Genomic DNA, 24,989 nt, shown 5'->3' with positions numbered 1-24,989 from the left:
CGAGTCCGGGTGCTCTGAGATCCCAGCCACACAGCCCCAAAGCGACGGGATCGCTGATGGCGGGGGCGCTGCCGCCCACATCTCCCTTCAGTCCTTTCCAAAGGGCTGACCCGTCGCGGGGCACGCTTTAGGCGCTTCTCGGGTCCCTTCGGATTTGGCCCCAGTCCTCCCTCCGCTCTGCTTCCCTTCCCAGAATGCCACGGCCTCTAAGAGAAAACAAGCCGGCGCGAGCCTCTTCTGGTGTCCCTCACTCCAGAGCCCGAGTTAGACAGTAACGAGACCCGCCGGCAGGTGTCGTCGCTGGTTATTAAACAATCTCATAGCAATGGACGGATGCAAGAAGCCAGGAAGGGAAGGTCTGACGTCACCCGCGGAGATCCCCGGCTCTGCCCCGGGGGCTGAGGCCACTTCTCGCCACGGTCCTCCCCGTCACCTGCCCTCCCTCCCCCTCCCGGACCTCGGTCACGACGATCCATAGCCGTGGGGCCACAGCGAGCCGGAGGGCGCTAAGAGAAAAGCTTTCTTAAGCCACCAGATGGTTGGCCGCTAAGTGGCTCGGGAGCCAGAGAGTCAGGCCCCCAGCTGGCAGGTCCTAGGTTCAAATCGGGCCTCAGTCACTGTGACCCTGGTCAAGTCACTTAACTCCCATTGCCTAGCCCTCAGCACCTTTCTATCTTGGACCTGATACCTAGTCTAAGGGCTAGTCCGTCCCCGAGGGAGGTGGCATCTTGGCGGGGTTGGAGCCTTGGAGTAAAAAAACCTGGGTTCAAATCCTGCCTCAGTCACTTTCTAGCCCAGACACCTGGGCAAGTCATTTAACCCCTGTGCCTAAGTTTCCCCATCTCTAAACGGGGCTAACAACATCCCCTCTCTTTCCCAGTTAGGTATTTCGGGGAGGGGGGGGCAGAAAGCGGCTCCAGCCTCCCCAGACCCCATTAACTTGTTTTCCACATGGGAACATCCCCTCGGATGACCATTCCACAGTTGGGAACGCCAAGCGGCCCCCAAGCCCGCCGCCCAGGTACTGTGGTTGGGTCCGAGTCAGAAAGATCTAAGGGGAAGAGTTTCGGGGCGGGAAGGGCCCCCGTGGCAGGCGCAAACAGCCTCCAGGATCACCAGCCCAGAAACGAGCCGGGCCGGCGGACAGCGCCCCCTGGTGTCCTTTCCGGAGGCCGCACTTGTCAAGAAAGCACGCGGGGACACCCTTCAGCCAGTCCACTTTTAATTTTCTTCTCAAAAACTAAAAATATCCCCAAGGCCACCGGGCTGCTTCCGTGAATGGCCGTCGTCCGGAGCCGGGCCTCGGGCCGGGCGGGAGGGGGGCCGGCCCCCAGAGCCTGGGGCCGAGGGGGCTCCGGTGTGCTGACTCAAGGCTGGACAGCGGCGGTGTCCGCTGCCAGCTGCTCTCTGCATTTGTTCTGGAGGCCCAGCGCTCGGGCTACCAGCCTCCGCGCCACGGCCGTGTTGGTCTGCGGTCGTTCCTTGGCCAAGCGCAGGAGCTCTGAAAGGAACAGCGACAGCGCCACCTTTCCTGAGGCTGAAGGGGAGCCGCCCCCTCCCCCACTGGGTCCCCCAGATCAGGGCCCCCACGGGAGGGGCCTCGGCCAGATTCTGAGCTTCATCCTCCCTGCCTGGACTGGAATCCAGCCCTTCGGGGTCTCTCAATTTCCCTGCCTGTAAAATGGGGGCATCGATCTCGCTCCTCTCCTGGACGGCCATTATCCCTCGCTGACTCCCATTTCAATAGGGGTTTCCCCTTAAAGCACCCTCCTGACTCCTTGTATGCCAGTCCTCCACCCAGGGCCTGAGAAATGTTCACTATCCCCATTCCATGGATGAGGAAACTGAGGCCTGGAGATAGGAAGTCATTTCCCCTGGTACAAAAAGCTCCCAAAGTGCTAAAGCCTGAATGTTCCCAGTCCTGGGGCTGACAGTCAGGTCCAGGACCATGCCAACCTCTGAGGCAGCTGGGATGTCACCAGTACTCCCTCCAAAGCCCCTCAGAATCTGGGGTTCCTCCATCCTGGGGGCTACCTTTGCTGGATCTTATCATCCAGGGCTGAAACTGGGGCTCCCAAGGGAGCTCCTGCCTGAGCAGCCACAAAGGAGAGAAACTGGGGGGGGGCTCCCCAAGAAGCTGGGGCTGGGGGGAGGCATGCTTTGTGGCACCTGCCCCTTCCTGGGCTGTCTGTGTCCCCAAACACCCCCCCCCCCAAAGATCTGGTGCTAAAGCTCAGACAGGCTGGCAAGAACAGTGATCCTCTCTCTAAAAAGTGGGTAATGGGCTGGGGCATGAGTTCAAATGAAGCCTCAGACACTTGCTAACTGGGTGGCCCAGGGCTAGCCACTTATTCTGTCTGCCTCACTTTCCTCATCTGTAAAATGGGGATGATAATAGCCCCTACCCCACAGCTCATTACTTGTAAAGCACTGTTGGGCAGTCCCCCCACAGGGCACGCTCATCATTTGCTACCTTGGAGCTCTGCACCATCATTCAGGGTGGGCAGATATTGGGGGCCTTGCCATTTGTGGAGGCCCAGACCCCCAATTCAGGAGCATGAGGGGCTTCCAGGCTGGAACTTCTCCAATGCCAGCCATGTAGCCTTTTTAGAAAGTAGCTCCAGCTAAACCAAGAGGAAGTCAGAACTGGGCAAGGATGGGGGGCTTCAGTGACTCTCTGGGCACCATCCCACAATGCACAGCTGCTAAAAGACAGGGGCCGTCTCCCTGGTCTCAGGACTTCCCCCATATGGTCCAGGGTCCTCCCTACACAGAGCAGCCTCTTAACAGTGGAGATGGACACAGTGTCACTGTCTGGAGGATGCAGAAGCAGGAAGAGCAGGGAGGAAGGGCCATCCTAGCTCCCTGCACCCCCAGACCCAGCCCTCCACCTCTGGGTGCTTACTTGGACGCTGGAGGGCTTTGAGCTTGGACTGTTTGGTTCCCTGAGTGAGGGGTCGAATCTTTAGCATTGGGAAATCCCTGCTCAGGGCTTCAGTGGCTGCAGAGACAGAGGCAGAGAGGGACAAACAGACAGAGAGGGAGGGAGAGAGGGAGAGAATGAACACTTGGATGGCACTGAGCTCCGTCCTCTCCCCAGGGCTCTGGGGGGCTGGGGAGCCCCAAGTACCCACTATAGCCTGCCAGGCTCATTACCTGATGACAGGCAAGGAAAGACGCCCAGGGCGTGAGTGTCGTCCACCCACTGGATCTTGAACCCCTTCTCCCTGCAAGGAAAGGAGACACGTCCTGGGTAAAGCACTTTCCTTTGCCTTCCCACCTCCAGTCCTCATACACAGCCTGGGCTTTCCCATGTGGCCCCCCAAGAAGCCTCAGGGACCCCACTGAGCTCACGGGGCCAAGGAGGGGGGCTGGTGAGACACTATTGGTGAAATATGTGTGTTCCTGTTATTATTGGGGGGATCGCAGGTTTGAGGCTGTGACAGATGAGGAAAGAAAGTTCAGAGAACACTGGATCCTAGAGCTGGGGCTGGTAGGGATCACAGAACAAAGGGCATCTGTAGTCTATCTCCACCATCCCCACCCCCCAGTCTACAGCTGGGGAAACTGAGGCCAGATGAAGTGAAGGGATTTCAAAAGGTTATAGACCTGGAGTTGGCAGGAACCAGAGAACAAATGATATCTCTGGTCCATCCCCCAATTCTACAGATGGGGAAACTGAGGCCAGATGAAGTGAAGGGATTTCAAAAGGTTATAGACCTGGAGTTGGCAGGAACCAGAGAACAAATGATATCTCTGGTCCATCCCCCAATTCTACAGATGGGGAAACTGAGGACAGATGAACTGAAGGGATTTCAAAAGGTTACAGACCTGGAATTGGAAGGAACCAGAGAACAGAGGACATCTCTAGTCCATCCCCCCATTCTACAGATGGGGAAACTGGGGCCAAGTGGCTTCATAGGGTTATAGGTCTAGGATGGAAGGGACCTCCAAGATCAGCAAATCCAAACCCTCCTTTTACAGATGAGGAAACAGAGTTCTGGTGACTTACCCAAAGTCATACCAACAGTCAGTGGCAGAGACAGCATTTGAACCCAGGTCCCCTTATATCCTATGTCTTTTCCACCATAACTTAGAAATCGGTTCTTTACTCAGATCTCTGCCACACCTGGCACCCTGACAGCCCCAGGCTTCCCCTTAGCTGGCCAGCTTCCCCTTTGGAATGATGGGAACTGAGGCCACAAAGGGCAGGAGACAGGAGGGATTCCCCACTGAGGGAGGAAACAGTATCCAGCTCCTTCTCCCCCTCCCCATATCTCCCTCCCCCACTCCCTGTCCCTGCCACTCACTGAAATTCAGAAAACACTTCCATGATGTCCTCCGTCTTCAAGGAAGGCTCAAACCCATAGATTTCCACCACATGGCCAAAGCCATTCTCCCCAGTTGTGTGCTCGTCCTCCAGGTAGGAGCTGTCCAGGTGGATTTTCTCAATCTGAATCTCTCGGTCCACCAGGTTGTCCATGATCTGGGAACAGGCATGGGGGGGGGAGTCTTTGGGGGGTCCCAAAGCAAGGGGGGCTGGCCAGGGGGGTCAACAAAGAGGGTGGGAGGTTGGATCTGGCTGTGTGTGTGAGTGAGTGTGCCTAGGCTGTGGGAGGGGGCCAAAGAGCCTCAGATTGGGGAGTCACTGCCCTCCTCTGGCCCCTCCATGACTTTGGGTGAGGAACCTGGCTTCTCTGGTCCTCAGTTTCCTCATCTATAAAATCTGTAAAAGCCTAAGATCTCTTCAGGGGCTTCTGCATGCTGGGAGAAGTGTTTTTGTTTTTGTTTTTTGGTGGGTTAAGAGGAAGAGGCTAATGATGAGATCCTTCCCCAGCATGGTGGCAAATGGAGAGCTGGGTTGGGGACAAAGAGACTTGGGTCCTGCTTTCCCAACTGGGCATATCATTAAGGTCCTTCAGGTCTCAAATGGCCCCATCTGAAAAATGGGCAGAAGTCTCCTGTTCCATCCCAGATGCTCCCCTACCAAAATAGGTGGTAAATGAGGAGTCAGGAAGGTTTGAGTTCCAATTCAGTCCCAGATACTTCCTAGCTGTACAACCCTGGGCAAGTCACTTAACCTACATCTGTCTCAGTTTCCTTCACTGTATTATGGGGATACTGGGAAGATCAAATCAGATATCTGTAAAGCACTCTGTGAACCTCAGCACACTACTACTGTTCTTATTCTAACTTCTTAAGCCCAAGTGTGACCGGGCCACCTCCCTGCTCTAGAAATAGTGAGCTCTTCTATAATACACCCCCCACGGGAATGGTGGGCTTAGTGGCTTCTGAGCTAGGTGCGACTATTCCCCCCGCCCCCATTTTACAGATGAGGAAACTGAGACAGGCAAGTGGTTTTCTGAGAGTCGTATAGGTCAGAAGCTTCTGAGGACAAATTTGAACTCAGGTGATCCTGACCCCAAGTCCAAGACTCCATCCATTGCCCCCTAATGGTTATACACGGGAAGGGGGGGAGGTATCTATGGACGAAGGTTGGTTTGGGCAGGTTTATTCTTAATATTTCTGTATCTGGGTTTTGAATCAGAGGTTCAGACCAGCTCTTTGGCCTTTGGACCCATTCCTCTGTTTTGGAGAAGGACAAGGAATGCCCTCTCCCCCCCTCGTGAGCCCGGTAAAGAGGAAGGAGGACGCCCTGAAGCTCACCCCGATCCACCTGTAGGGACTGGCTGAGACCAGGAGCTCCTGCTAAGGAGCTGACACTCAATTTGGGCCAGTCCACACCAGGGGGCCTCTTCCCATTGGCTGGTCCCCAAGGAGAGGCCCTTGGATGTCTAGGGGAGCTCCAAACTCTACTTATGGACCTGAGGGAGGGGCTTCCTAGTCTTTGATCACTGGGAGAGACCAATGAATTTATTAATTGAGGCCAGCCTAAGCAATCAATCTATATTCTTACCCAGAAGCTAATCTCTTGGGATTGGTTTTGTTTTTAAACCCTGATCTTCTGCCTTAAAATCAATACTGTGTATAGGTTCTAAGGCAGAAGAGTGGTAAGGGCTGGGGGAGGTGTTAAGTGACTTGTCCAGGGTCACACAGCTAGGAAGTGTCAGAGTTTAGATTTGAACCCAGGACCTCCCTATCTCCTGGCCTGACTCTTAATCCACTGAGCCAGTTTGCTGCTCTGTCTCTTGGAATTTTAAATAGTTATCGCATGTATAATAATAATAGAATAATATTTTGATAACATGATATGCCCCCTTTAATCCACTCTGCCTCCCGCTTCGGGACACTCCAATTCCTGGTATTGGCTTTGCCAGCCTGGGCCCTGGTGCAGCCCGACCTGTGGGGTGGGGTTGGATTTCTAGGTCACATGCCAAGTAGAAGGGTTTGGAGGAGGACGGGAGCTGCTCCGCTTTGGTTTTGCTTTCCATATTCCCAGCAGGCACAGGGCCGGCTAGTTGGGAGCACTCGCCCTGCCTCTTACCAGCGGGATGTGAGACCCTGGACAAGTCCCTTCACCCCCACCCCCACCCCCCCAGTCCCTCTCCAGATGGTCTGCATCCCCTGGCAGGGGCCGACCAAAAGAAAAACGAAGCCGGGTCCCAGGCAAGGGATACCGGAAGACTCGAGGCCTCCCGTGGGAAGCTGCCACTTCGCTGAAGGGGGGGGGCCGGGAGGGGGGTTGCCCTGGCCTAATCCTAACCCACCCCAAGCCATCCGAGCCCCAAGTAAGAGGCGAATTCCCGGTAAAGAAAAGTCCTGCTGAATCCCCAGCCGGATCTCCGCCCCATACAGCCCGGGGCCTCCCTCCCAGCACCTCACAAAGCCCAGAGGGGGCTCCTCCCCTTCCAGTGCCCAGAAACACCGAGGCTCGGAGGGGGTGGCCCTGGCGCTACTCCAGGTCCCTCCCAGCCCTGCCTCCGCCCCCAAGAGCCTAGGGACCCTGACTTACCTCCTGTATCAACTCGGCAGGCTCGTCCTCCGAACAGCCGCTCTCTTCCTCCTCCTCCGGATTCTTGGCCGGGGGCGGCTCGCTCCCACCCTCCAAGGCCCGCGGAAGCCTGGAGTCGCTCTCCTGGCAGTCCCCCTTCTCTGGCTGGCTCTCGGAGCCCGAGCCTGAGCCGGAGCCCGAGCCGGAGCTGGAGACGGAGCTGGAGACGGAGCTGGATCCGGAGCCGGAGCCGGAGCCGGAGCCGGAGCCGGGCGGAACCAACTCGACCGAGTCCGAGTCCGGCTCGGGTTTGCCCTGGGCCGTTTGGTTCTGGTCTTTCACGCCTCCCTCCAGCCCGGACTCTGCCTGGCTGGGGAGCGTGGAGTTGGAGCCGGGACACTGGTCCCCGCTGCCATTGTCTTCCGCTTCTTGGGGGATCTCCCCAGTTGGGTCCTCGTCCTTGTCCCCGGGCTCCGGCCCTGGCGGGGCCGGGTCCGCCCCTCGCTCGGCCTTCCTGCGGAGAGCCCGGGGCACATACAGGGCCTGGTCAGGCTTGCGGCCGCGCTGCCTCCGGTTGGGCCTCGGACCCCGGGACGCAGGGGCTGGTTCTTGGGGGAAGCTGGGCCGGGGCCTCCGAGGCTTGCCGTGGCGGCCGGGGACCGGGCAGGAGGGAGTGAAGTTATCCAGGTTCGGTAACCTAGAGGCAAAGAGCGAGAGGAGGGGTTCCATGTGGCCGCGGGTCAACAACACAGGCCATGGGGATTCGGGAAGAGCCTGGTGCCTTGGGGAGGGAAGGTATTCACGTGCCCATTTTACAGGTAAGAAAACGGAGGCCGGAAAGGTGCCAGGATCTGGGATTCCAGAACCTCACACGGATTTAGATCGAAGGCCCCGAGGTCCTCCTTTTGCACATGAGGAAACTGAGGTAAACAACATGGAAGCACTTGCCCAAGGTCACAGAGGGAAGAATCGGCCAGAGTGGGTATCAAAGCCAGCCTTCTGCCTCCAGACCTCCCCTGGGACCTGGCCAACAGGGGTGAGACTGGCTCCACCAAGCCTTCGGGGGCAATGCCAGGAGCCTGGGGGCAACGCCAGGAGCCTGGGCCCCTCCGCAGAACTCCTTTTTCTCTGGCACAGGAAGGTTAACAAAGCAAACGGGAGGGCTCAGGCCAGACCAAGGCAGCGCAGCGCCGGGGGTCTCTGGCCCCCTTCAGAAGCTGGAGGTTGGTCCTAGGGTCCGCCCATTTCCACCCTGGGGGGCCGGCCTGGGCCTCACACGCACCTGGTATCCAGGTGACAGATGACGGTCCTCCTCTTCCAGCCCTCCCCAACTGAGAAGCTGCTCAGGAGATCGAAATTCTCCGCCGTTCGGTGGATCAAGTAACGGAGGCGACTTGAGAGGGGTGGGAAGAGAAGCACCCTGTGGGAGGGAGGCAGGACAGGACCGGATGTGGTTAGGCTGGCCCCGCCCCTTGGGAAATCCTCTGTGAGGAGGCTGGGAGCCAATGTAGCTCCAGGGTGCCCGCCCTAAGGAGGAGCAGAACCATCCGCCCGGCCCCTGGGGAGGAGCTCGGGAGAACTGAAGGGGAAGGAGGGGGCTTCTTCTCCCCACTTCTGCTCCTCCGCATTCTCCTAGCCAGCCCAAGGTTTCACCCCCCCCCCTCCCAAGAACCCCCCAGGGACCCAGGAACATATGGGCATCGCCAGTCCTGCTGCCAAACAGGCGTGGCTCCTTCCCTGCCCCCTTCACCTGTGGGGCCACCAGCCAAAGGAGGATCACAACTGCTGGCACCGGACAACCAAACTGCCTCTGGGACCCCGCCCCAAACTCCAGCCCTGTGACATCTCTCACTTCGGGAAAGCATCTCCAGTGCCCAGCAAAGGTGCCTGGCCCAGAGAAGGCGCTTACAAATGCTTTTTCGTTCATTCGTTCCTCCCTTAACTCAGGCACCCTTGAGAGCACAGGGAAGTAATGGCCAACACCCTACCCCACTCTCCAACAAGCGCCCCTCCCCTCCCCCCCATCGTGTCCTGCCCCTCAACCCAGGGCAACCCACCCACCCCTTACCCCACACGGGGGAGGGCAAGAAGCACTCCCATTGGGCTGCTGGGAGGGTGAAGTGAGGAATGTCCTCAGCCAGTGTAGAGAGAGGGAGGGAAGTGGTCTGAGCTCTCTGCTCCCCTCCAACTCTGCCTCCTGTGAGTCTCACCTTACCCCAATGCACTCTCACTGGGCTGCTGGGCAGAGGGGCAGGGATGTGTGGTGGAGAGGGGGAGGGGAGCAGCTCCTCAGGTCTCTCTGCTTTTCTAGTAACTGGGGGAGGGAGGGAGGTACCCACAGAGTGCTCTGTGTGCCATCTTTGTTTGGCACAAGTTGGCATAGGTTGGCCATCACTGGCCTTGGGCACCACTGCCACCTGCCCCAATCTGGAGTCCTGGCTGCTGTCCCCACCACCCCCTGGAAGGAGGCTACTGAGAAGCCAGAGAAGAGACAGGATGAGGAAGGTCTTTAGTCCTTTAGAGTTTACTTTGTTTAGCATGGAGAAAAAGAGATGCCAGGGCTGCCATTCCAAGGACCTGAGGAGCTGCTCTGCAGGACAGGGCTTAGCCTGGTTCAAATTGGCCCTGGAGAGCAGAACCAGGTGTGCAGGGGTGAGCGGAGTGCCGGGGGGGGGGGGGGGGGGGGGGGGGGGGGAGGGGGGAAGACTGAGGCTCCAGCTCAGGAAACGCTTCTAAGCACTGAGACCTGACCCCCAAGGGAGGGGGCTGGGGGCTCCCCCTGGAGGAAAGCTCCAAGCCTGGAATGGAAGAGCCCTTGTGGGGTCCAACTGTACGAGGATCCCTCAGATCAGACTGCTCTGGGGTCCCTCCCAAGCCTGAGGTTCTGAGATGATGTGAGACACTCCAGTGCCCATCTTGGGGGCACAAGAACTCCAAGGGACATGTGGCCAAGAGCACAGCACCCATGGGACATCGGGCCAAGCAGACCCAGGGTCTGGGTCAAAAGTTTTTTTTAAGGAGCCACTGGAGTTTATTGAATAGGTAGATGATGTGGTCAAGCCTGGGCTATTGAAAATTTAAAGATAAAAATAAAAATATTATCTGCCTTCAAGGACCAGATGACATCCACAGGAATCAATCTTAATAAATATAAAGAAGGAAAGAAAACCCACCCACCTCTGACAGCCAGCGTCCAGAGCTGGAACAAGAAGGGGCCTTTAAGGTCATCTGCTCCAGTCCCCTCCTTCTGTAAATGAGGACCCCGGGGCCCAGAGGGGCTCAGGACATCCCCTGAGGTCACCTGGCTCCCAAGGGTCAAGCCAGAGATGGAACCCGAGTCCTCTGATTTCAAGTTCAGGCCTCTTGCTGGGGACCAGGCTGCCTCTTCTCAGCTGCAAGTTTTTGCCTCTCTGAACCTCAATCTCACTATCTCTAAAATGGGCATCATAAGGACTATGATATCCACCTCTGGGGTTGTTGTGGGGCTTGAATGAAAGGAAGTACAAACGGCCTCCAAGAGTTTTGAGCTCTAAAGAAAAAAGCTCTAAAGAAAGCCCAGAGATCTCCAGAGATGATCCGGGCGGCTGGGGCAGAAGAATGCAGAGTTCCCATCAGAGACCTCCCAGAGGCCCCACAGAGTTCCTCAGTTCCTCCCCTGGTCTTTCTAAGGAGCTGGGGCATTATTTGAGCATTGACTCAGCCCCCAGAGGGCCCCCGGAGGGGGTCGGGTCTACCCCCCTCCTTTGGGCCAGGCTGGGACACTGACCACTGCACCTCGAGGCAGCACATTCATGGGCAGCACAGACTTCGTGTTTGCTGATAGACTGACCGACTATAAAATCAGGTAGTTGGGCGCGATGACCCCCCAGGCCTCGTGAGAGCTGAGCCAAAGGATGGAGAGCACAAGAACCGTTTTACTATCGGCACTGTGCTTCCATGGCCTTGCAGAGCTAACAGCTGGGCACTAGGATGGCGTCACCCGGTCCTCGCCAGAACCCCAGAAGTGGGGGGGGGGGATTGTTGTCCCCATTTTACAGATGAGGAAACGGAGACAACCAGCAGGGAAGCGGCTGCCTTTGGTCTGCCGCCAAGAAGCGTCTGAGCCAGGCAGGATATCTGACATTCAGCCCCAGTGCCCATGGGCTGGGCATCCCATCAGTCAGGGAACCACTCTGCCCAGCCTGGAGAGACAAGAAGTGGACATTACAGGGCAGAGAGGATGCTCAATGGTTAGAGCCCCCAGGAGCAACTCAGTGAGGTGGGGACCATTGCTATCACCGTGACTCCCATCTTAGAGATAAGGACACTGAAGCTCACAAAACCAGTGTGTGTCAAAGGCAGGTTTGGAACCCAGGTCATTCTGACTCTAAGGCCAACACTCCCTCCAAAGACCTTTGCCTTCTGTCTCAGAACCAATTTTAAGGGTTTTTTCCAAAGCAGAAGAGCAGTGATGGCTAGACAATGGGGAGGGAAATGACTTGCCCAGGGTCACACCACTAGGAAGTATACTTTGAACCCAGGACCCTCCCATCTCTAAGCCTGGCTCTCTATCCCCTGAGCCACCTGGCTATCCCCAATGGCTAAGGGGTCTTGACCTGGATCCCCATGCAGGCCAGTTGTTTCTCTCTGTCCATTGCCCAATGTGTCCTCCCTCAGCTCATTCCTTCCTTCAGGTGAGAGAGGAGGGGTGGGTTGGCTGGGAACACCTGGGAAGGTTCCTGAGGGCTGCCTTACCTGGACAGCTGCTTCTCCAGGAGGAATCGGTCCAGCTCCTCCTTGACATGGTGGACAAAGTCATTCTCGGTTGGGGAGAGGACGACCCCATCGAGACTGAGCAGGGCCAGGGTGAACTCTGAGGAGGCCTGGCAGAAGAGCAGAAACCGGAGCATCAGGCAATGGACTGGAGGGGGGATTGGGGGGGAGGGGGGAGACCCATTAGCACTCCACCTCTGATTTCTCCCTCTGTAAAATGGGAACGCTGAGGTCCCTGGAGCCGGAGGGCCAGGATCCTGGATCTTGGTCTGCTTTTGTGCATGAATCCCTCCACCTGACACTCCCTTCCCCCCAACCCCCCCCAGCAGAACTGGTCTAGATTCAAGAGTCCCAAATCTGCTGTTGGCCATATACTGGAGAGGGAGCTGGCAGGTGCCCTCCCCTCCCCTGAGGGGCAGGGGACCTTCATAGTCTCAGTCACTGATCCTCAAAAAGAATGGGTGAGATGGGCTGTGCGAGGGTATCAGAATCATTTATTACTACACAGAGCTCAAGGCATACAGGCTAAGACCTGATTTGGTTTGGAGGCAGCTGGGCGTCCCAGTGGATAGAGAGCCAGACCTGGAGGTGTTGGGTCCTGGGTTCAAATGTGGCCTCAGACACTTCCTAGCTGTGTCTATGTATGGCTCTGGGTAGTCACTTGACCCCCATCGCCTAGCCCTTATCCCTTTTCTGCCTTGGAACTATTACACAGCACTCATTTTAAGAGGGAAGGTCAGGGTTTTTCAAAAATCCTGGTTTGTGCACTCTTTGTGGTGGTAAAAAAATTGGAAAATGAGGGGGTGTCCATCATGTGAAGAATGGCTGAACAAATTGCCATATCTGTTGGTGATGGAATATTATTGTGCTCAAAGGAATGAAGAACTGAAGGGATTCCATGTGAACTGGGACGACCTCCAGGAATTGACGCAGAGTGAAAGGAGAAGAACCAGGAGAACATTGTACACAGAGACTGATACATTATAGCACGATCAAATGCAATTGACTTCTCTAGCAGCAATGCAATGATCAAGGACAATTCTGAGGCACCTATGAGAAAGAAGGCTATCTACATACAGAGAAAGAACTGTGGGAGTAGAAACACAGAAGAAAAACAACTGCTTGATCACATAGGTCGATGGGGATAGGACTGGGGATGCAGACTCTAAACGATCACCCTGATGCAATTATCAATAATAGGGAAATAGGTCTTGATCAATGACACATGTAAAACCCAGTGGAATTTCTCGTCAGCTATGGGAGTGGATTGGGGAAGGGGAGGGAAAGAATATGACTTTCATAATCCTGGAAAAAATACTCTAAATTAAATCAATTAAGTAAAATTTTTTTTTAAATCCTGACTTGGATATTTTTTAGCTGGGAGATCTTGAGCAAGCCACTTAACTACTGTCTGCCTCAGTTTCCTCACCAGCAAAGTGGGGGAAATAATACCATCCATATCCCTCTATTGTTGTGAGGATCAAATGAGGTATTTGTAAAAGCATCTCACATGGTGTCTGGCACACAGCAGATGCAATAAATGCCTTTTTTATTTCTTCATTCAAATAGATTGTTCCTTTTTTAAAAATCTCTTTGAGTTACAGACTTAATAGTGGTATTTCTGGGTCAAAGAGTCTGCCCAGTTTTATAGCTCTTTGGGGATCCGCTTCTAAATTGTTCTCTTGGGAGGAAGGATTGGACCCTGCTAGGTGACAATTGTAGAAGACAGCCAACAGATGCTTGCTCTCTCCCTTCCCTTGATTGGCTTCTCCAGAGCTAGTCCTGGGCAGCACAAAGAGCTTTGGATCTCTGGCCAGAGTGGTTTCGGAGCTCTGGGACCTCCCTATCCTCTGTGAGCTGACTGACCCCTTTATCAAACGGGAGGCTCTAAGGTCCCTCCCAGCTCTGACACTTCCTTTCCTATTCGTATATGGTGAGTTCAGCTCTCTCTGGATCTGACATCGGAATGTTTTTACAAATAAAGAACCATAGGAACCTGGATGTGGAACTGGAAGAGATTGGCACATTCATCTAGCTCTACCCTTTCCTTTTAAAGAGGAGTAAACTGAGGCCCAGAAGTCACCCAGCTAGGATCTGCGGTGGCTCATTTGTACCCAGGTCTTCCTGATTTCAAGCCAATCAATCAATAAGTTTATAACAAGTGCCTACTGTGTGCCAGGTCCTGTGGGGATACAGACACAAAAAAATGAAATAAGCCCTACTCTTACATTCTCTCGTGGGAGACGACATGCATGTATAAACACGAAATAAATCCGAGGCAGTCTGGAAGGGATGACAATAGCACGTGGAGGGGTCAGGAAGGGCTTCCTGCAGAAGGTGGGGCGGGCCTTGAACGGCTTCTCTAAGGGACAGAGATTGTAGGAACTGGAGATAAGGAAGGAGTGTCCCTGGTAGGGAGAAAGAAGTCCGGACAGAACTCTACCACTAGAGGTCGCCCGCGGTGCGTCCGCCTCAAACAGCCTAATCTCTTCCAACCTAGCAATTGTGACAAGGAAGTCTAAGAAATTTTAAGGTTTACACAATCCAGCCTCAACAGCCTTTTCCAGCTCTGAGATCCTATATTCTACAGCTTCCACTGTAAAATGACGCCGCTAGACCAAAGGACCTCTAAGGTCCCCGTGAGCTCTGACACTCCATTTCATGTCGCTGAATGCTCCCGGGGAGCCCCTGTTTCCTCTGAACAGTCATTGAAATAATGGCTAGTATTTCTTTATACAGCCATTTAAAAATCTGCCAAGTGCTTTACAGATATTATCTCACTGAAAACCTCTGAGATGCCACCTCACAGCCATCTGATTGGCTAATATGGCAGAAAAAGGACAGGAGAAATGCTGGAGGGCAGGAGGAAAAATCGGGGCACTAAGAGGACAATCTGGAAGTGGATCCCCAAAGAGCTATAAACGTGTGCAGACTCTTTGACCCAGAAATACTATTAAGGCTATATAACCCAAAGAGATTAGAAAGAAAGGAACAGGACCTGTTTGTTTGCATGGATGGAGAGCAGCTCTTTTTGTGGAGTGAAAATTGAGTCAATAAATGCCCATCCACCGGAGAATGGCTGGACAAGCCAGAGTCTAAGATGAGGGGGAAGGAATGCGATTGTGTATAAGAAAGGATGAGCAGGATGGATTCAGGAGAAAACTTGGAAAGGCTTCCCTGAACTGATGCAAAGTGAAGAGAGCAGAACCAGAAGAGTACACACAGTGAGAGAAGTATTGCAGGGTGCTCAAAGGTTCCGCTCCTCTTAACAAAAACGATTACCTAAGACAATTGCAAAGGACCCAGGATGCCAAATGTTCTCCACTGCCAGGATGTTGAGGCCACATTGAAGCATACTGCTTTTCACTTTCTTTATTTGTCTTGTTTATTGTGTGTGTGCTTTCTTTCCCACATGGAAATGTTTTGCATGATCTCCTATGTAAAAAAAAAAATCTATCTTATATATTCATAATAACTAAGCAAGGTAGATACTATTACTATCATCCCCATTCTACAGATAAGGAAAACCAGGCAGAGAAGGGTTAAGGGACTTATCCAGGGTCACACAGTTAGAAAGTGCTTGAGGTAGTATTTGAACTCAGGTCTTCCAGATCCCAGGACTGGTTAACTCTACTTTCTTGGGCACCAAAGGGCCCCTGCTATTTTTTTTAACACTTCCTTTCTGTGTCAGAAGAATCAATACTGTGTATTGATTCCAAGGCAGAAGGGTTAGGGCTGGGCAATGGAGGTGAAGTGACTTGTCCACGATCACAGGGCTAGGAAGTGTCTGAGGCCAGATTAGAAGCCAGGATCTCCCTCTCCAGGCCTAGCTCTCCATACACTGAGCCACCTACCCACCCTTAACACCACGGTGAATGTCCCCTCTAGTCAGCGTTCTGTCGATTGTGCCCTTCCACATTCGCGTCTAACAGAAGAATAAGAGCTGGCTAGTCTAGTATTCGAAGTTCCACTCTAACGTTCTAGTTATCTATCTGCGCAGTTCTATCTATTGTACCATTCTACGCAGTTTGATCTCCCGAAACATTCTACGCAGTTCCAGCTAATGTAGCATTCGATTGCGCCCCCCGGACGAAGTTCTAGCCCTGGTAACGTAGTATCCTAACGTGTCACTTTCTCCCGTCCCAGGGCCCTTTCCCTTTCCAGCTCTGCCCATCGCAGTTTGAATTTGGGCTCTGGGGGCTGCGTGACCTCTAGGCTCCGGCCTGCCCCCACCTGGGAGCCCCAATCCCAGCGTTGCCCCCACCCCGAGGTCGCGGGAGGTCATCACCGGCTTCTGCACGCCGCGGGAGTGGGGGTGGGGTGAGATCGGTCCCGGATAGGCGGTCAGTAGGGAGCCAGAGGGTCCCACCAGCGGAGGGGGGGAGGGGGACCAGGTGTTCGCAGGAGGACGCCGGAGCCGGAGGCTGCTCTGCCCCCTCCCCCCACTCCCGGGGCGGATTGCTCCCTCACGGGCCTCCCCGCCCCTTAGCAAGGACAAAAACTTGGGGGTGGAGTCTCCCCAGTGGTCCCCCCTACCCCTAGCAAGCACCGGATGCAGGTCGCCAAGCTCCCCAACCCCGTTCTGGCCAACGCCGAGTCCCCACGCCACTCACCGCAGCTGGACCTCGGAGCAGCCCTGACTCCTTGTCTCTGACCCGCCTCCTCTCCCTGACTCGCCCCTCCCTGCCCTAAACCACCCAAATCTCCGGGCGGGGCAGCAGCTCCACCCCGCGGCCCGGGGGAGGCATGGCAACAAGGCGGGTCCAGATGGTCCCAGCCTTCCTGCGAGCGCATCTAGTCCAACCCTCTCCTTTTACAGAAAAGGAAAACGAGGGCCGGAGGGACGTGGAGGGACATTCCCATAATCCCCCATCTAGTAAGTGGCAGTCCTAGGAATGGATCCCGTGTTCTGTTCTAGAGTTTACGCACTCCCGGAGCCTCCCCCTATGCGATTTAGAGCCAAGATGGCCAATCCTCCTCATTGTGACCAGAGAAGTGACTTGTCCAAGGTCACCCCAAACCGGGATTCAAATCTGTCTTACCTCGACTCAATCACGTATCTATCCATCTCAATAGGCATTTATTAAGCTCCTTCTAAATGCCTGATTCGGTGCTAAAAGACAATTCCTGACCTCCACCAGTCTAATGATGAGCCAGGCTCTGGGGGACCCAAGGAAATAATCCCTCCTCACGGGAGGAGTTTCCACACTGACTGGGGATACAGCAAAGAACATAGCTCTGCGTGGGCATACCTATCTTCCCGTTCACCCAGAAGAGATTCCAAGAGAGCCCAAGGCTCTCTGCCAGCACACTGACTGCTGCTGCCCTCTGCCTTCCTTTTAGCCCCTCCATTGGGCAATGGTGGAAGCTGATGAGTCCGGGCCCCTAAGCCATGGCCTTAATGTTGCTCTGGGATTTCGAGAAAACCCCTGCCCCTACTGCCCCTAGCAAAGCCTTGGCTCTCCTACCTCATCATTTAATACACCGGGACACCGGGGTGCCAGGGGGTGGTCCAAGGGGCTCTGGGTTTGGCACTCGGGACCTCTATAGTCGAACCCAGGATCTTTGCACTCCACAGCTCTGCCAAGAGTTGACTGGGTCATTATGGCTAAGCCCCTTTCCCTTTCTGAGCCTCAGGTTCCCAGTATGTAAAATAAGGGGATTAGTCTAGATGGCCTCTAGGGTCTCCTCTAGGCCTTGTAAGAGAGGGTATTTTTCAGTTGGTAAAGAATCAGAGAGGGAGAGTAGAGTGCTCTCCCGCTCAAGGCAAGGCCTGGATTTCCTCCTCTTACACAGTCTAAGCCTATTTCGTTGGGATAAGCCGGAGGAATTCAGAGAAAATAGGAAGATTTGTATGAACCGATTCGGAATTAATCCGGCTGCTGACTCCTCCATAACGTGGGCAGAATAATAACGCGCACAAAGGTAGCCCGACTGTGATTCATTCCAGTAGCCAGTCTTCATCCCAGAGAACAGGGGCTACCGGGACTGTCCCACGAGGTCTCTTCGTGGGCTCCATTGCCTTGGTCTCCCCACCCCCACCCCCCACCCCCAGCTAGCGCTTCCCCTCTGAGACTGCCTCTAATTTACACAGTTTTATGGTTTCTGTCTTCAGTGTACTGAGTTGTTTGTAGGCCCACCATGAGCTCTTTGAAGGCTTTTTGTCTTTCTTTGTATCCCCAGGACTTGGCACAGTGCCTGGAGCTGAGTAAATAAATATTCCTGGTCACTTCTCCACTTTTGTTTGTAAAAGGAGGGTTCTGTGGGGGACCAGACAAAGCCTGCGGTTTGTTGTGTTGTTTGTTTGTTTTTTTAAACCCTCACCTTCCACCTTAGACTCAATACTATGCATTGGTTCCAAGGAGAAGAGTGATAAGGACTAAGGCAAAGGTGGGTAAGTGACTTGCTCAGGGTCACACAGCTAGGAAGTGTCTGAGGTCAAATCTGAACCCAGGACCTCCCATCTCTGGGTCTGAATGCCTGTGCTTTTAAAAATGTCTGTGGAGAAGAAAACCCAGCCTTTTACTAGTCCTTTTTGATAGATTGTTGGGATTAGGGTGGTCTGACCATTATGTCCTTCCTTCCCTTCTAATCACAACTTCTCTGGGTCCCTCAGCCTCCATCCTCTGTCTCACTGACTCTGATACATGGTCTCTGCTCCGAAGGGATCCATCTGGCCCCTCACCTCCATCCAGTCCACCTCCTAGCATTTCTGGTCCCTAGAGAAACAGAACTATATCATGTGTCAAGGAATGCTGTGGTCCACCATGGCTGGGTTATTCCATCTGTGATCTCGGAACTGCTTGTTTCCAGGAAAATAGCTTAGTAATAACCTACTTCTATTTGTATGGTGCTCTTAGATTCATTAAAGGCCAAGATATAGGTGGAATAGTAGAAAGAATGTTGGATTTAGAGACAGATGTTCTGGGTTCAATTCTTGCCTTGACAGCCTCGATGTCTTGGGTAAGTCTCTTTATAATCTTCTGTTCTGTAAATGAGGAGGTTGAACTCAATGGTTTCTAAGGTCCCTCCCCAGCCCTAAAATTTGATGTTTACAAAAACCCTATCAGCTACAAATCTCAAGGAGCCTCTTTTGTGACTCCTGATAGAATGTAAACCCCTGGAAGGCAGGGACTATTTATTTGTCTGTCTGTTTATTTATTTATTTGTCTGTTCGTTTATTTGTTTGTTTAATCTCTGCATCTTCACTGTGCAGTGCAGGTGATTAACAAGGCTTGTGGATCTTTACAGAAAGAGACACTGTGCACCCTAAAATAATGTGATCTGTCCAGGGTCACACAGCCAGTAAGCATCTCTGATGGGACACTATCTATCCCCTGGCCTTCTTGACTCCAGTTCAACAAGCTGTCCATTGATCCTCACTATGCTGGGGATCTCAGGTAGCTTCAGTGCAGTCTCCTTTTGAAGGAAGAAGGCTTACTTGCTCAAAAGGGTCAGCAACTAGCAAAAAGACTCCAGCAAGTGATCATGAGAGTCATTCATTATGATCAGGTGGGATTTATATCAGGAATGCAAGGAAGGTTCAGTATTAGGAAAACCATCCACATCATTGACCATATTAACAAGGAAACTGACAAAAATCATATGATTATCTCAATAGATGCAGAAAAAACCTTTGATAAAATACAACACCCATTCCTATTAAAAACACTAGAAAGCATAGGAATAGAAGGGTCATTCCTAAAAACAATAAACAGTATATATCTAAAACCATCAGCAAACATCATCTGCAATGGGGATAAACTAGAAGCTTCTCAAGATCAGGAGTGAAACAAGGATGCCCATTATCACCTCTACTATTTGACATTGTACTAGAAACACTAGCAGTAGCAATTAGAGAAGAAAAAGAAATTGAAGGCATCAAAATAGGCAAGGAGGAGACCAAATTATCACTCTTTGCAGATGACATGATGGTCTACTTAAAGAATCCTAGAGATTCAACCAAAAAGCTAGTGGAAATAATCAACAACTTTAGCAAAGTTGCAGGATACAAAATAAACCCACATAAGTCATCAGCATTTCTATATAATTCCAACACAGCTCAGCAGCAAGAACTAGAAAGAGAAATCTCATTCAAAATCACCTTAGACAAAATAAAATACCTAGGAATCTATCTGCCAAGACAAACACAGGAACTATATGAGCACAACTACAAAACACTCTCCACACAACTAAAACTAGATCTGAGCAATTGGAAAAACATTAACTGCTTATGGGTAGGATGAGCTAATATAATAAAAATAACCATCCTACCAAAATTAATTACTCTTTTAGTGCCATACCCATTGAACTACCAAGAAAATTTTTTTATTGAACTAGAAAAAAATATATAACAAAGTTCATTTGGAAGAATAAAAGATCAAGAATATCCAGGGAAGGGGGCAGCTGGGTAGCTCAGTGGATTGAGAACCACGCCTAGAGATGGGAGGTCCTGGGCTCAAATTTGACCTCAGACATTTCCCAGCTGTGTGACCCTGGGCAAGTCACTTAACCCCTATTGCCTACCCCTTACCACTCTTCTGCTTTGGAACCAATGCACAGTAGTGATTCCAAGACGGAAGGTAAGGGCTTTAATTTTTTTTAAAAAATTTTTTTAAGAATATCCAGGGAAATAATGAAAAAAAAATGTGAAGGAAGGTGGCCTAGCCATACCAGATCTCAAACTATACTATAAAGCCGTGGTCATCAAAACATCAAAACAATGTGGTACTGGCTATGAGACAGAAAGGAAGATCAGTGGAATAGACTTGGGGTAAATGGCCTCAGCAAGACAGTCTATGCAAAGATCCCAGCTTTGGAGACAAAAATCCACTATTTCACAAAAACTACTGGGAAAATTGGAAGACAATATGGGAGAGATTAGGTTTGGATCAACATCTCACACCCTACACCAAGATAAACTCAGAATGGGTGAATGACTTGAATATAAAGAAGGAAATTATAAGTAAATTAGGTGAACACAGAATAGTATACATGTCAGATCTTTGGGAAAGCAAAGATTTTAGGACTAAGCAAGAGTTAGAAAAAATTACAAAATATAAAATAAATTATTTTGATCCCATTAAATTAAAAAGAGGTTGTACAAACAAAACCAATGCAACCAAAATTAGAAGGGAAGCAACAAATTGGGAAAAAAATCTTCATAACAAAAACCTCTGACAAAGGTCTAATTACTAAAATTTATAAGGAGCTAAATCAGTTGTACAAAAAAATCAAGCCATTCCCCAATTGATAAATGGGGAAGGGACATGAATAGGCAATTTTCAGCTAAAGAAATCAAAACTATTAATAAGCACATGAAAAAGTGTTCTAAATCTTTTATAATTAGAAAAATGCAAATCAAAACAACTCTGAGGTAATACCTCACACCTAGCAAATTGGCTAACATGACAGCAAAGGAAAGTAATGAATGCTGGAGGGGATGTGGCAAAGTGGGGACATTAATGCATTGCTGGTGGAGTTGTGAAATGATCTAACCATTCTGGAGGGCAATTTGGAACTATGCCCAAAGGGCGATAAAAGACTGTCTGCCCTTTGATCCAGCCATAGCACTGCTGGGTTTTTACCCCAAAGAGATAATAAGAAAAAGATTTGTATAAGAACATAGCCGTGCTCTCTGTGGTGGCAAAATATTGGAAAATGAGGGGATGCCCTTCAATTGGGGAATGGCTGAACAAATTGTGGTATCTGTTGGTGATGGAATACTATTGTGCTCAAAGGAATAATAAACTGGAGGGCTTCCATGTGAACCGGAATGACCTCCAGGAATCAATGCAGAGTGAGAGGAGCAGAGCCAGGAGAACATTGTACACAGAGACTAATACACTTCTCTACTAGCAGCAATGCGATGACCCAGGACAATTCTGAAGGACTTATGAGAAAGATGCTATCCACATCCAGAGTAAGAACTGTGGGAGCAGAAATGCGGAAGAAAAACAGCTGCTTGATCACTTGGGTCAATGGGGGATAGGATTGAGGATGTAGACTCTAAGTGATCACCCTAAGGCAAATATTAATAATATGGAAATAGGTCTTGATCAGACACATATAAAATTCAGTGGAATTGCATGTTTGCTACAGGAGGGGCATGGGGTGGAGAGGAGGGAAAGAACATGAATCTTGTAACCATGGAAAAATATTCTAAATTAATTAATTAAATAAAAAATTTCAAAAACAGAAAGGCTCAGCATGGTAGAGTAGACAGCGGACTGGGTCTGGAGTCAGGAAAACTTGGCTTAAATCTCAATTAAATCTGTGACAATTAGTAGCTGTGTGTGACTGTGGGCAAATTACTGAAATGGTCTGTGCCTCAGTTTCCCCATTTGAAATGTGGATGATAGATCTATTGGTGGGATAGCCCTGCCTCACAGGATTGATGTGAGGTTCAGGGTGGCACTTAGGGGGACCTCTCATCACTCAACCTGAAAAGTGAAGGCAGTTTCAGCTCTTCTCTGGTGCCCATGACTATTGAGGCAGTGCCATGTGCCATTCTGGGCCAATATGCTTTGGCACTGACTGGCCTTCGATGCCTGGAGTGCTCTCCCTCATCTCCACTTTCTAGCTCCCCTGACCTGGCTTCCTGCCTTCTCCAGGAGGCCTTTTCTTCCCTCCCCTGCCTTCCCCTCCTCTCCCCACAGCTGCTTTGGCCTCCCCTCTTAGCTCAGGGCTTAACTACTCTGTATATAGCTTGTATAGGTACAGTTTGGGGGAAAAACTGCCTTCTTAAACGTCCATTTGTTCCTTGTCTGTGTTTGAGGTTTTTCTTGTGTGATTCATTGTGGCAGTTTTTTTTTGTAGGTGCCTCCCCCCACCCCTCCTCGCACCCCCACAGACCCCATGGAATATTCAACACAATAGAGCTCAAGTAAGAAGCTTGGAAAATAGGCCTGGCATTCGGAATAGTTGAAAGGGCACGACAAGGTATCCATAGACTATCAAAATGTAGCATCCTCTGGTGAAAACAGAGATAATTAAAAAGGACTTGAACCAAGGCCACTAGGCATGTCCTAGAGAGACAGCTAGGTATCAGTCTAGGCCTGGAGTCAGGAAGACCTGAGTTCAAATCTAGTCTCATTCACTTACTAGCTGTGTGATCCTGGACAAGTCACTTTACCTCTGTTTACTTAGAAAATGAGGATAAAATTGGCACCAGCCTCCCAGGGTTGTTGTGAGAATCAAATAAGAAAATATTTGTAAAAAACTTAAAGAAATAACAGCAGCACAATAGTAGGTGCCATATAAATGCTTATTCTCTTCCCCTCTTCCCTATGTGATCATAGGTAAACCTCTTGGAGTTCCAGGTTCTTCAAGTATAAAATTGAGACATTATTTGTCCCTCACAGGGTTGCTGGGAGACTTAAATAATTAATATAGCAAAGTGGATAGAACACTGGACCTGAAGTTAGAAAACCCTGAGTCCAAATCCTGCCTTGGACACTTCCTAGCTCCATGACTTGACCTCAACTTACCTCAGTTTCTTCCTCTGTAAAATGGGCATGATAATACATAGCACTTACCTCCCAGGATAGTTGTGAGGACTAAGTGAGATAGCATTAGCTAGACAGGCATGTAAAGTGCTCTATAAGCAATTGGTAGACCCTGCTGTGGATCAGGAGTTCAGGGGAGAGGGCAAGGCTGGCACAAAGATCTGGGAGTCAACTGCATAGAGATGATACAGCTGCATAGCTACCCAGGAGCAAAGGAAGCAAATGTAAAGAGAAGAGAGGACCCAGGACAGAACCTTGGAGAAGATCTAGAGTTGGGGGGGCATAAAAAATAAGATGGGGTGGCCCAGTAAGGAGGGGGGGGCGATCCACAAGTACAATGGCATAGAGGGGAGTGTGTTCAAGATGAGACAGTGGGAGACATCAGTGATAAAGCTTGAGAAATGTCTGGCAGGTTGAGGAATTGCTTGAGAGAGAAGCTGTTTGAGGTGACTGATGCCATAGAAGATTAATTGCAAAGGGCTGAGAAGTGATGAGAGGAAGCAGAGCCCATAAGTGTAAACAGCTTTTTCTACAGATTTGGCTATGAAAAGGAGAAGAGTTATAGGACAATAGCCCTGTGGTTTTATTTTTAAGGATGGTAGAGACTTGAGGATGTTTATGGGCAGCAAGAAAAGAGCTAGCAGTTGGAGGCAGCTAGGTGGCTTAGTAGATTGAGAGCCAGGACTGGAGATGGAAGGTCCTGGGTTCAAATTTGGCCTCAGACACTTTCTATGTGACCCTAGCCAAGTCACCCAACTCTAATTGCCTCATCTTTACCACTCTTCTGCCTTAGAATCACTGCTTAGTATCAATTCCAAGATAGAAGGTAAGTGTTTCCAAGAAAAGAAGTATTGTAGAGAGCCTTGCCAAGGAAAAGGGCCATTGGAGACTGGGAGGAAGGAGGAATAAATATTGTAAAGGGTGTGGAGGGGAACTTAGAGAATGTCTAGTGGTAGCAAAGCTGGAAGAGACCTCAAAAGCCATCTATTCCAATCTCATTTTTCAGAGGAGAAAACGGAGGCCCAAAAGAGTTACCTAGCTAATGATTTGAACCTGGAAAAGTACTGAATCCCAGGTCTTTCCCTTATGGTACCCCAGACAGAGAGGACATGGAAGGAAGGAGGAGAAGAGTGGAGAATTCATAAAGAAAATAAGGGGGAGAAAAAAGAGACTAAAGATAAAACTAACAGGTAGCAGAAGGGAAGAAGAGGTGGCAGAAGGGAGAAAAATGGCGGCCAGTACTAGACTGTCAGACCCTTGAAGGCAGGCTGTTTTTGTCACTGAGACACTGCAGCAAACGGGACAGGAAGAGAGAGAGAAATTGGCCAGAGCTGGGACTTACTTGGCTGACAGCTGGTTTCTGTGGGTCGGGATGGGCTGACTCGTCCATCTGTCTCATTCCCTCCCCTAGCAGGGGAAGGGCCAGACACCTCCCACAAAGCACCGCTCCCTCTGTTGTCTGGCAGCTCATAGGAAACCAACTGTCTTCAGCTGCCTGGAGGTTCTCACTGCCCATCTTAAAGGGACAGAGACACGGAGAGGGTCCCAAGAGGGGCAGTCACAGTGCTTTCCAGGATGATCCCCAGGAGGTTGAGGAAGCATCGGACTTCCCCTCCTCCACCAAATGACCTTTAGATCTGGGCTCCCCACTACAACAGGGTTGGCCACTGCCTAAAAATAGTTTCAGTGCTCATATGAGGTATGTGGATGAGGAAGAAATAAAGAACTTCCACCCTGCTTTGGAAAAGGACAACTCTGGAGCAAAATTGTTCTTTGTGAATTCAAGGAGTGGGTTGTACGTTTGACTGAGTTACTTTGATGTCTGGGGCAATGGGGAC

The 24,989-nt window shown here is 51.2% G+C and overlaps 1 protein-coding gene across 3 annotated transcripts; it reads right to left on the bottom strand.

Annotated features, from left to right (window-relative positions):
* Nucleotides 1-1,205: 1,205 nt before the first annotated feature.
* On the bottom strand, nt 1,206-24,650 carry R3HCC1 (R3H domain and coiled-coil containing 1). Of its 3 annotated transcripts, XM_056814329.1 has the most exons (8): nt 24,494-24,649; nt 11,627-11,754; nt 8,175-8,312; nt 6,914-7,589; nt 4,311-4,486; nt 3,157-3,227; nt 2,906-3,001; nt 1,206-1,501 (listed from the first exon to the last, which is right to left on the bottom strand). In XM_056814329.1, exons 1-8 carry the CDS (start codon nt 24,620-24,622, stop codon nt 1,368-1,370), a joined length of 1,548 nt encoding a protein of 515 aa, XP_056670307.1. In that variant the 5' UTR covers nt 24,623-24,649; the 3' UTR covers nt 1,206-1,367. The 3 variants fall into 3 exon arrangements, with proteins under 3 accessions (XP_056670307.1, XP_056670318.1, XP_056670316.1); XM_056814340.1 differs by lacking the exon at nt 2,906-3,001 and having other exon boundaries at nt 24,494-24,650; XM_056814338.1 differs by lacking the exons at nt 2,906-3,001; nt 3,157-3,227 and having other exon boundaries at nt 24,494-24,650.
* Between the last annotated feature and the right edge of the window lie 339 nt (nt 24,651-24,989).

This window comes from Monodelphis domestica, chromosome 1, assembly GCF_027887165.1.
Source record: "Monodelphis domestica isolate mMonDom1 chromosome 1, mMonDom1.pri, whole genome shotgun sequence".
In the NCBI taxonomy this organism is placed as follows: Eukaryota; Metazoa; Chordata; class Mammalia; order Didelphimorphia; family Didelphidae; genus Monodelphis; species Monodelphis domestica.
The sequence above is the reverse complement of the archived record's forward strand: the minus strand, read 5'-3'. Positions and strand labels throughout refer to the sequence as shown.